Raw genomic sequence first — 12,209 nt, 5'->3', positions numbered from 1 at the left:
AGTGACTAGGCTTATACTAGATATTCAGTGAATTCTGAAAACTGATAACTTTTAATATGTTTTTATTAACATATTACTTTTTTTTCAAATCTGCACGCTGATAGGCCAGTTTAGACTGTCCCTGGATTTAAGAGTCCATTGAAACTTGGGGCGCCCGGGTGGCTCAGTCGGTTGACCATCCGACTTCAGCTCAGGTCATGATCTCACAGTTCGTGAGTTCGAGCCCCCCGTCGGGCTCTGTACTGACACCTCAGAGGCTGGATCCTGCTTCGGATTCTGTGTCTCCCTCTCTCTCTGCCCCTCCCCTGCTCACGCCCTGTCTCTGTCTCTCAAAAATAAACAGAAACAATTTTAAGAGTCCACTGAAACTATTAGACTAGATTCAGTGTAACCAAAATAAACCCTGCAAATGAAGTTTTCATCATTCAAAAAAGATAACGCACACATTTCTTCATGTTTAATGAAGTCAAATTATTTGTTGTGTGACTCAGTTTCAAAAATTTGAATTCATGCAAAATTTGGTCAAGTATCACTTAGGTTTAAGCCTTTACGCACGGGATACCCCAACAGCAGCCCTGGGGTGCTAAGAGGGAGGGGGAAGGCCTTGCGGCCAGCCCGGGACAGGGGACGCGGTACGAGGTCAGATCCAAGGGACGCGGCTCCAGGGTGGGCACCTCAGGGAAACGCCAGGCTGATGGGTGACAGAGCGTCTTTCCCACAGTGATACACCTGCTTGTGTCTAAGACTTTCCAGCAGAGGAATTTAAGATTCGTTCAGTGGTTTTAAAAAAGACACAGTATGAGCTCTTTGATGCCCGAGGTCACCGTGTGGGGACCCTGTGGAGGAAAAGGACGAGGAGTGTCGTCACGTGCGTGCTGGGCACTCCTGACCCGGCGCCATCGGCAGAGGGCACCACCGCCACCACGACTCCCTCTGGAAAGGACCGGGTGGCCCTTCGCTTGGAGACCACTGCTCCCAGGGTGAGAACCTGAGGGTGGCAGGGTCTGGGAGGAGCCTGTCCCGGGAGGGGCGCTCTCTACCTATCACATCAGCATCACATCAGGAGAGGAAGCCCCGGCCAGGCGCCACCCAGCCCTGGGACGCCAAGCTCCTCCTGGGAGGGGGCTGGGGTCAAACCAGCACTACCCCGTCCCCTCCCCAAGTGCACTTCCCGGAACAATGGCTCCACGCCACCAAGTATTTTAAGGGCACCAAAAATTCTAGAGAACTTGAATGTAATTCACACGGCAACTTTTCGTAATATTACTTTTAGTATTATTTCAAATAAGACAAACACTCGGGTATATTAACTGTGTTTGGAGACAGTCTGGCTGGGCTTCCTTCAGTGGCTCTTACCTGATGGAAGAAATCATCCATGAAATGGTCCTTTTCAACGACAACACTGGTGTCCCCATCATCATTCTTTCTGCACTAAAACGGAAGATATAAAAAGGAGAATTCAGATCTCAGAAACGTCCACGTGGGCACAAACGGTGAACTGAGAGAGAGGAGCATGAACCGTAACAGGCCGGCACTGTCCGCAACAACCGTCCACGACAACGTCGCTTGTCCACGGAAGAGACCACGGCAGGGGGAGGGGCGGGGGCCCCGGAGGTGGCGCGGCTGCTTCCTGGAAACAATGGCCGGACTTCTCAGAAGTCAGCAACGCGGACCCGTTCGTTGGCCCACGTAAGCCAACGTGACACAGCAAGTTTTATCTCCGAGCAGCAAAGCCCTTACACTGCATGTTTTCTACGAAGATTAAGAACACGGACACTGCCGGTTAACTTTTCTAAAGCACGTACCTTTCAAGCACCTTGCACTCGTCTTAGCTGGCATCCCCCGTGTTCCTCTGAGCAACTCCCAGTGGTGCCCACAAATAATAATCGCTTTTAATGAGGAAACCCTTAGCACAGAAGACCCGGGAAGTGACACGGAGGAGAGAGGCGGCTGTCCCGACCGCCGGGAGGAGCCACAGAGATGCTGTACCGGCAGTCAGGTTCTGGACGTTTAAATCCCATCAAAGAACATTCCAGGGCACTTCTCAAACTCCAGTTGCATCAGAATCTCCAGAAGCCTGGGTCTCTGACTCAGGTCAGAGTGGGGCATTCTAGAACATGCTAGAACACTCCAGAACGCTGAACGCTGTTACATTCTGACACATTCCAGTGCGTGAAGAACCATTTTCCAGGGAGGGAGGCAAGACACGTGGTACCAGTGGGAGCCCGAGCCACAGCAGGGCTGTGGGAAGCAGCACGGGGGGGGGGGGGGGGGGGCGCTCACCGGGCGGTGCCCTGCAGACAGGCGTGGGCTCACTCAACCCTGACTCCCAGCTGGGGTCCCCAGCCGTGTCCCGAGTGGGACACAGCCACCACCCTGCTCTCACACGACACCAGTTGTTGAGAAAGACGCCCAGGGTGACCACGCTGAGAGTGTTGTGTTTGTGCTGCGTTAACAGGACAAGAACCACAGATTGAACCGTGTCCCCAGAAACACAGACGTTGAAGGCCCGGCCCCAGGGCCTCAGCACGTGAACCATATTGGGAACAGGGGTCCGCGTGGGGTAATTGGTTGCCACGAGGTCATGCTGCAACAGGGTGGGCCCTTCACCCCACGTGACTCGTGTCCGTGTGAGGAAAAACGACAGCCACCCGGGGGAGACGGCCGTGTGACGAGGGTGTGCCCGAGGACGAGCAGCCCCACCAGCAGCTGCGAGGGCAAGGGGGAGCCCCCGGGTGCCCAGGGAGCACGGCCGCCACGCCTCCACCTACCTCCTGTGGCCCCCAGAGCTGGGAGCAGCCAGCTCTAACCGACCGTGCTCAGCGAGCACCTCGACTCCCCGTTACTGTCAGCAGGACTATTCCGGCCTGCTCACCGGCAGGCCCTGAGCCTGTGACCCGTGTGACCCGAGGGCCTTGGTGTCATAGGGGCGCGTAAACCCACAAAGGCTTCAGAATCCCAGCCGGTCTCGGTTGTGAGCAAAGCTGCACTTCCAGCGGCCATCAGCCGGCAAGCCGCCGAAAGAACGTTCGGGGAGCCACAGACAGCTCTCACTCCTCCGGGCCCCTCCCCTCCTGAGGAAGAGGCAGGCTGCCAGCGGGACGGAGGGCAGGTGCACCGGGGGCTGCGGGAGGCACCCACGGCCCGCGTCAGCACGTCACGTCACACACCGGAGCACAGACCGCGGGGCTCAGGGACCCGGGCCCGAGTCCTCAGAAGCCACAGGGCCACTCTGCGGATCCGGGTCTGTCTGACTCCACAGAGCTGGCCACCGACAATCCCACCGTGCTGACCCTTTACCTCCAGCTTGCAGCACCCGGGCAACGGGCCCGTCCCACCAGGAAGGGGGTCAAGGCACTGAGGGCAGAGGGACTGCCCCGTCGATTTGATTCCAGACACCCTTGCTCTTAAAAATTCACCATCCAGGGGGCCTGGGGGGCTCGTTCGGTTCAGCGTCTGACTCTGGGTCTCAGCTCAGGTCACAATCTCACGGTTCGTGGGATGCAGCCCATGTCGGGCTCTGCACTGAGTGTGGAGCCTACTTGGGGTTCTCTCTCTCTCTCCCTCTGCCCCTCCCCCGCTCTCAAAATAAAATGAATAAGTTAAAAACAAAACTCACCATCCACCCCTCAGAGGAGGGGGGCTTCCCTCCCGGCCGCCACGCCAGACAAAGCCCAGCCACCACGCCAGACAAAGCCACCAGGCTCTCTTCCCGACTCCCTGTGACAGCCTCACCCCTTGCCTTTGAGAAAGTGTATTCCGTACTCCACTCCTCTGGACTTGGCCCTGTGTCTCTCTACTCCCTGGTGACTATTTGTCTCATTGTCTTGCCTTCTCAGCTGTGGGGTCTCAAAAGGGACCGGCTGTCTTGTCCGGCTCGAGGCCAGGAACATCAGGGCGAAATAGCATCACCTAAGTAGCTGGCCTGCGAGGACCGTCATGAACTTGATTTAGGAGTTGCAGCTGGCTGTTCCACCCGTGGCGCTGAGTACAGGGGGATGCGAAACACCTCTACCTGCCCCCACGTCACTCTCACAGGGCCGCTCACATCTCACTGCTCCGAGAGTAATTCTAGACTCACAGATGCCCGGATTCTGCTTTGCTTTTTGGTATGGAAAACCGCAAACACACACAAAAGCAGAAGGAAACCTACCGTGAGCCCTCGATGTACCCATCACACGGTTCGGCGGCCATCCACCCGCAGCCCGTCTTGCTTCACTTGTGCGCCTCCCCCCTCCCCACCCGAGGTACTTGGTCATCCCGAGGCGAATCCCTCGCAGAAGATGCCGCCGTGTGTTCCATTCTGCAGAAAACTCGAGGGAACTTTCACCTCCCATGGGGGAGAGACACCGCTATGCACCTCGGCGCTCAGGGAGAGGCTTCCAGCCTAACGCCCGAGGAACGCGCATCTCACTGCCGCCTGTCCACGCTGCGCGCTGAGCACACCCCACGCGGCAGTGCGCGGGCCACCGCGAGGCACCCCGCGCACCTGCGTGCTCTTCATTCCCGGCCACCCCTGGGGGCGGGGGACCCCTGTCTCCACCTGCAGCCCTCGAGGGAGCCAGAGGACCAGGAACGCGTGTTCTCCGTCCTCTTCCTTTAGCCTCGTTTTTAACCCTTTACTTCTATTTCTAACTTCTAACCAGAGTTCCCAAAACGCGCGGTAAGAGGAAACAGGCTCCCTTATGCCGTCTTAGCGTTTCCATTCGTAAAAAAGAACAAAGAACGTGACAACCGAAACACTGCTGTTTCATTTAAGCGGCATCACGGCCCCGTCTGCACGCGCCCGTGTTCATCCCTCCAGTTGGGCGGTGAACGGACCGCGTACGAGCCGCCGTGTGACGGTCGCTACAATTTGTGGCAAAGCCTTTACCGGAGGCAGTAGGAGTCTTCTCTGATATGACGGGCTCGACTTCCAGAGTGTCAAATTGCAAGACAAACATTCAAATACCAACATTTCCATTCCCGTTACATTTCAAAAGAAGTCTCCTTAGATGCAGGGTTACATTAAAAATAAAATTCTCCCTCTGTGACAACTATCGTCAAGAGCAGAGAGCAAGGAGCTTCCACATCTGGGGACCGTTTAACAGCCGTGAATAACTTGTCACGGGAACGCTCACTGTTGAGACTTCGACGGAAGCTGGGTTATCACAAATCGGGAGAATCCAAACTCTGATGAAACGCTGGCTTCTTTCTCCGCACACACAGATCGAAAGTGAGGGCAGACAAATTACATTTTCTTGAAATATCTACAGCACTTGTCCCTTGGCTGCTAGAATACATTAACTTCTTTCTCAAACTTAAATCCCTTGAGTCAAAGAAAAGAACCTGTGATTACGGGTAAAAGCCGTCTGTTGGCCGGTTTGTAATTCTGGAGCTGAGCGTAACAGGCCTTTCTCACACTCATACTATCAGACGTCAACGCCCTGTGGTAGAACATCACACTGCTTCATGGTTTTCCCTTTTTGCTACATACTTGTCTCCACTGTTAACATCATACAAATACCTCTGACAGGTACTTAGACTTTACATAGACAGAACTGTACCGTGCAGATGCTTCTGCTATCTGACCCTTTTCCTCGCATGCCATGTTCAAGGGTCTCCCCTTATCTGGGACGCTGCCTCACCGCCAACCAAACCAGCCCCCCGTCCGCCCTTCGCACCAGCCCTTCCCCACCCGGGAGGTCGCCCGCCCGTGCGACCCCGCTGGTGGCTCCCACTCATTCCAGTCTCAGCTCACACACCCTCCCCTGGTCGCCCATCCTCAGGAGCCCACCCACGGGCCTCTCACCCTGCCTGATTTCCTTCAGAGCAGGGGTGTCCTCGGCTGACCCCTGTCCACCCTCCACCTGAGTTTCCGGGGCACGAGGACACTGTCTGTCCACTCAGGGCTCGCACGCCGGGCTGTGACAGTGGGGTCAGCTGAGCAACTGAAGAGAAGGGGCAGGAGCCCGAGGGGGAGGGCGGAGGGAGCACACACGGAAGGACAGAAAGGACACCAGAAGCACAGGGGCACATGACAAAGCAGGCGTGACCCGGGTGCAGGCGTGAGCTGCCTGCCGATCCCTGGCTCCGCTCCTCAGGGGGGTCCCGAGGCACATTCTGCCCTCTGGTTCTGAGGCACCGCCCTTCTTTATAATAACCGTCCCTCTCTCCGGGCGCCCGAGTGGCTCAGTCTGTTACGTGTCCGACTTCGGCTCAGGTCATGATCTCACGGGTCGTGGGTTCGAGCCCCGCGTCGGGCTCTGTGCTGACAGCTCGGAGCCCGGAGCCTGCTTCAGAGTCTGAGTCTCCCTCTCTCTCTGCCCCTCCCCTGCTCACTCAGTCTCTCTCTCAAAATAAACATTAAAAAAAATAGATAGCTGTCCTTCTCTTCTCTGCTGTGGCTAATGGATTTGTGTCCCCGGCAACAGAAAGAGCCTCAGGACCACAGGTTCCACGGTCACCTACATATTCCTCACCCTGGGATCTTCCCAACACCCGGCAGGTGCCCGGAGGGAACTACTGAGGCACCAGAGTGCACAAGCCCTGCCCCGGAAAGGGTGACGCCTGTGAGTAAACAGGACCCACCGGTGCTCAGAGACGGAAGACGGCCACCTCTGGGGACACAAGAGGGGAGAGGACAGGAAGACTTCCCAGGGGTGATGCCTGCACTGAGACCAAATGAAGGTGTGAGGCAGGCCAAGAAGGGGGATCCGGGCGGGCAGCAGGTGCAAAGGCCACCATGGGAACCACAGGCAGCCCCTGATGACGGGACTAAGGCGGCCTGTGGGATGTGCACACTGAAGAGGAAACCCATTTTTATGTACTGGTTTTTCAGGAACTGGCTCTCTTAGGTTTTCTCTTCCCTAAATTCACAACAGACGGGAAGTTACAAACAAGAAGTGTTAATCTGGGGGGCACCTGTGTGGCTCAGTGGGTTAAGTGTTCAACTTTGGCTCAGGTCATGATCTCATGGTTCCTGGGTTCGAACCCATGTCAGGCTCTGTGCTGACAGCTCAGAGCCTGCTTGGGGTTCTCTGTCTCTCTCTCTCTCTGCCCCTCCCAGTTCACGTGACCTCTCTCTCAAAAATAAACATTTTTTTTAAAAAAAACTGACAGGAATGGGGACGCTGGGTGGCTCGGTTGAGCATCCAACTCTTGATCTTGGCTCAAGTCACGATCTCGTGAACCGTGAAATCGAGCCCCCGTGGGACCCTATGCCAGTGGCGTGGAGCCTGCTTGGAACTCTCTCCCCCTCTCTCTGTCCCTCCCCCACTCTCATGCGTGCTCTCTCGCTCTCTCTCAAAATAAACATTTGAAACAAAGGCAGCAAGACTGAAAAAAACATAAAAGTTTAAACTATAAACATACACATCTAGGAAATTATGCCATAAAATTCTTATCATTTTAAGTGAAGTATTTAGGCAAAAAATGCCTTATATTATAAATGGGAATTTGAACCTTTACTATACAATGCTTTGGACATGTGCAGTCTGAGCTGTCACAAAATAACTTTTAGGGGCGCCCAGGGAGCTCCGTCGGTTGAGCATCTGACTTCAGCTCAGGTCACGATCTCGCAGTTTGTGAGTTTGAGCCTCGTGTCGGGCTCCGTGCTGACAGCTCAGAGCCTGGGGCCTCCTTGGGATTCTGTGTCTCCTGTCTCTGCCCTCTCCTGCTCATGCTTTGTCAATCCCTCTCTCTCAAAAATAAACAAACATTAAAAATAAATAAACAAATCGGGGCGCCTGGGTGGCTCGGTCGGTTAAGCGGCCGACTTCGGCTCAGGTCACGATCTCGTGGTATGTGGGTTCGAGCCCCGCGTCGGGCTCTGTGCTGACTGCTCAGAGCCTGGAGCCTGTTTCAGATTCTGTGTCTCCCTCTCTCTATGACCCTCTCCCGTTCATGCTCTGTCTCTCTCTGTCTCAAAAATAAAGGTTAAAAAAAAAATTAAAAAATAAATAAATAAATAAGTAAAGGACTTTTAAAATATCTAGGTTGTTTTTCCTGCCTTTTAAAAACCTGTATTTGCCTCTCTCTCCCTCTCTCTCCAAAAAATAAAATAAAATAAAATAAAATAAAATAAAATAAAATAAAATAAAATAAAATAAAATAAAATAAAATAAAAAAATAAAATAAAATAAAATAAAATAAAATAAAATAAAATAAAATAAAATAAAATACAACAAAATACAACAAAATAAAATATAAAATAAATTTAAGAAAAGAGCACCTGGGTGGCTTGTTGGTTGGGCACCTGACTCCTGATCTCAGCTCAGGTCATGATCCCAGGGTCACAGGATCAAGCCCCACAGTGGGCTCCACGCTGGAGCCTACTTAAGACTCTCTCTCTCTCTCTCTCTCTCTCTCTCTCTCTCTCTCTCTCTCTGCCCCTCTCCCACTCACATGTGCACTTGCTCTCAAAGTAAAAATAAAGTAAAAATTGCACCTGCAATTCATCTCTCTGAATCCAGGGATTAAAAATACTAATTTTCTCATCTCTCAGGTCTACTAATGAATGCACACAACTGCCATGTGTTTATTTTCCTTTAAACAATGCCCACAGTTGAAATCGTAGTTTCTCTATTCTTAACTATAATACACCCATTTGCATACACACAAACTTTTTTTTTATTTAATTTTTTTTTAACATTTATTTATTTTTGAGACAGAGAGAGACAGAGCATGAACAGGGGAGGGGCAGAGAGAGAGGGAGACACAGAATCTGAAGCAGGCTCCAGGCTCTGAGCCATCAGCCCAGAGCCTGACGCGGGGCTCGAACTCACGGACCGCGAGATCGTGACCTGAGCTGAAGTCAGACGCCAAACCGACTGAGCCACCCAGGCGCCCCACACACAAACTTTTTTTAAAAAAGCAATCCAAACGCACTTGGAGTTACCGTCCCCTAGAACAGAAATTCCATTTTCATTTACTTACATCCTAAAATGTGTTTCACCCTGCTGGCTCCCTCCCCTCCCCTCCCCTCCCCTCCCCTCCCCCTGGCTATTTGCTCCACACAGGCACCCAAGTCATTTTTGTGCGTCTAATGCATCTAGCACACCTCCTCCTCAGGACCTCGCAGGGGCGTGTCTGTTGGATTGGTGGTTCTGCTTTTGGTAAATCAGCAACTCTTTCCGGATTTAGAGTCTAGGAGATCTTGGGTAAGTCACTTAAACTTCCTGCACCCAAATGAACTGGCTGCTCAAAAAGAGAATCACTAGTTAGAAGGAGCTACATCTGTATTTGGCAAATTGTACTGGACACACTCCTTTTTAGGTCTTTTCCAAATGGTTATCAGTGGTAATCTTCTTCTTGGGAAGAAGCACCAACAGCTAAAAAGGGAAACTTTTTGGAGGTATAACAACTATTTTGCCAGGTTGGACACTGTTGATGAGATATTTTAACTACCCAATTAAAGCTCACCTAGGAAAAGAACACCAGCTGGTTAGAAACATGGTTATGAACATTCAACTACTCCAAGAACCACTTGGAAAGAATACATTTCCTTAAGGAAAGAAAAAGTTTAACTTTTATTTCTGACAATTTCCAGAGGAGTTTTTTAAATATTAAAAGTTACACGCGTGTCAAATTCAGTTTCAAGTTAATATTTTTTACTCCACATAGTAGTTTGTTTTTTATAACTATCTGAAAACATTAAAAAAAAACTAATAAATATGAACAGCACTCGATTACATGGCAGTTGTCCCACCTTCTGCCAGTGTCACACACGGGAGATAATTTTATGTTTCACAACCATGTCTATGAGTAAGCAAGAGAGAGATTATCATCCCCATCTTAAGAATGAGAAAATTGAGGTTTTGAGAGTTTCAAAAATAATTTGCCCAAGATCAGACAACTCCAGAAGTAGAAACTTCCAGTAATGTGTTCTACAATTGCTCAGTGTCTTTATCTAGAGCAGGACGGTGTTGGACTAGAGAAGGCCACTTCTAGCTCTGAAATTCTAGATCCCAACAGGTCACGTGCTGCAGGAGGAGGCCCTGCAGGATACATAAGGCTAGAGTGGTAAATAACCGCCTGATTTATTTTTTGCTAATCAGGCCCAGAAAAGCTACATATATATCCTACGGACAGACCTTTCTTAGCTACCCCCCAGTATTACATACACTTGGAGACCTTCCGCCAACAGTTACAGTTCTCCTGTTCGGATACACTCAGCAATTCTTTACAAATACGTGAGCTCCTCCTGGCACAGAAAGGCATTCTGCAGGGCGAGAGAGCGGGAACTTGCTACGTTTAACAGATGTTCATCTGCAAACTGCGGAGGTCAAAACATCTGACCCTTAAGAAGAAAAAAATCACTACGAAGAACCATTCTTGCAAGGAGAGTAAAACATAAGGTGATGGTTCCAAGGGAGGGTAATTCATTGCCTTTTTGAACCCGGCTTCCCCATGTGATCCACGGAACACAGATAACCATTTCCGTGACGATTCCTTCCATTTTCCTAAGCATGCCATAGAACCAGCTGCATTCTAGGAGCAAAGAAGCTAATTCGCTACATGCAATGAAGGCCCTAGGACAGAGGACCCAGCACCTTGTGCTGAGGCTGCCCCGCTGCAGAGGGCAGAGGCTTTATCTGTGTCCTGGAGAACATGAACACTCGGCACTAATTAACAGTCCTGTTTTTAAAGGAAAAAAAAGTAGCAATTACCTGTTGGCCTAAAATGTCTCAACTCCGCCACATTCTATAAACATCCACTCGACTGTCACCGCAGCCATGTCATTCATGGTGCTGTCCCCTCCCGCACTCGGCACCGCGCATCAAAGATCCGTCCCATGCCTAAGGGGACGCCCCTCCCTCAAGTGAAGGGTCATTTGCTGGGTTCCTCCCCGAGCACCACACACTCCACCCGCCAGGTGTGCTGGGTGGGAAGGAAGGCAAACACAGGCATGGCTCAGCGCAAGCACCCGGGGCTGTGAGGCGCCCACAGGCAAGGGGCACCGTGTGCATCTCCCCCACCACGTGCAGGGTCCCGAGCAAGACCCCAGCGATCGGACAGCGGGCAAGGCGACAGGCCCCTGCTCTCCGGGAGCTGACATCCACACCCTAGGGCCGGACCGACCAGAGCCGAGTAGTTTCTGGTTGTCCTAAGTGCTGTGCAAAGGATCAGGATCAGACAGGGCGATGTGACCGGGCGACTTCAGCCCGGGGAAGAAGCAGAGAGGGGCTCAGAAAAGGGGGTTCAAGGCCCGGCCACTGCCTCGTGCCCCCCCACCCCACCCCCGGGCAAACTGTACTCTCAAAAACTCCGCTTCCCTGCCTGTCAGCGACGGCAACAAGCGTTCCTGTCTCTCGGCCGTGGGGGAGTCGTGGACACGGCGGAGACAGCGACCCACGAGGCGGCGGCGGGGTGGGCCAGCGCCGCGACCCCGGGCGCCCCCCTGCCCTGCTCTTCCCCCTCACCTCCGCCCATCCCGAACAGCCCCATCCTTCCCCGCGAGTCCTGCCCACCCCGGCGCCCCCCGCCCGCTACTCTCCCCTCCGCCCCCACCTCCGGCCGCCCCGAGCCCCCCGCGCCCCGCCCCGCCCCGCCGCGCCCAGCCCGAACCGCTATCTGCCGCCCGCCCGCCGCTCACCGCCGCCAGGTCCGGCAGCCGGTCCCGCATCCCCACGGGCCCGGGCGCCGCGCCCCGCCGCTCAGGCCTGCCCGGCGCCGCCTCCGGCCGCCGCGGGCTCTCGGTGGACGCGCCGCCGCCTCAGCCTGCCGGTCGCCGGCTCCGCACCGCGCCCTCCCGCCGCCCTCCCCTCGGGCCGGCGCTGCCACGGCAACCGCGCCCGTGCGCTCTGCGCATGCCCGGCCGCGCCGCGCCCGGGCCCACGCAGCCTGCGGGAGCCTTCCTGCGGGAATGCCGCTGTCGGAGGGGAGGGGCGGGGCCGGGCGGGGCCTGGTGGGGCGGGGAACCGACGAGGCCGGGCGGAGAGAAGGCGGAGCCTGGGGGGAAGGGCGGGGCCTGCGGGGCAGGGGACACACGGCGCCGGAAGAGGGCGGGGCCTGTGAGGGGCGGGGCCTGGTGGGGCGGGAACAGACCTAGCCGGAAGGGAAGGGGGCGGGCCCTGTGGAGGGGCGGGGCCTGTGTGGCTGGAGATAGAAGGGGTGGGGGAGGGACGGTGGGGGCGGGGCCTGAGTGAGGAAGCCGAGGGATCTAGGGTGGAGGGGGGCCAGGGGTCGGGGTTGGCCGAGTTGTGCTCTGGCTTCGTCTTGCCTGTTCA

The 12,209-nt window shown here is 54.2% G+C and overlaps 1 protein-coding gene across 9 annotated transcripts in view; it reads right to left on the bottom strand.

The window, feature by feature from the left end:
- Window positions 1-11,863, bottom strand: part of STX2 (syntaxin 2) — an 80,418-nt gene extending 68,555 nt beyond the window's left edge. For 3 of the 9 annotated variants that reach the window (XM_023241267.2, XM_045041704.1, XM_045041705.1), the window contains exons 1-2: window positions 11,576-11,863; window positions 1,357-1,431 (exon numbers count right to left, since the gene is read on the bottom strand). In XM_023241267.2, coding sequence (XP_023097035.2) covers window positions 1,357-1,431; window positions 11,576-11,605 — 105 coding nt within the window. In that variant the 5' untranslated portion in view covers window positions 11,606-11,863. Of the gene's footprint in view, window positions 1-1,356; window positions 1,432-1,805; window positions 2,175-11,575 lie in introns of those variants that run through there. The other 6 variants (XM_045041707.1, XM_023241264.2, XM_045041708.1 and 3 more) reach the window with 4 other exon arrangements.
- Between the last annotated feature and the right edge of the window lie 346 nt (window positions 11,864-12,209).

Source organism: Felis catus, chromosome D3, assembly GCF_018350175.1.
Source record: "Felis catus isolate Fca126 chromosome D3, F.catus_Fca126_mat1.0, whole genome shotgun sequence".
Lineage (NCBI taxonomy): Eukaryota > Metazoa > Chordata > Mammalia > Carnivora > Felidae > Felis > Felis catus.
Note: the sequence above shows the minus strand (reverse complement) of the source record. Positions and strands in the feature narration are given on the sequence as shown.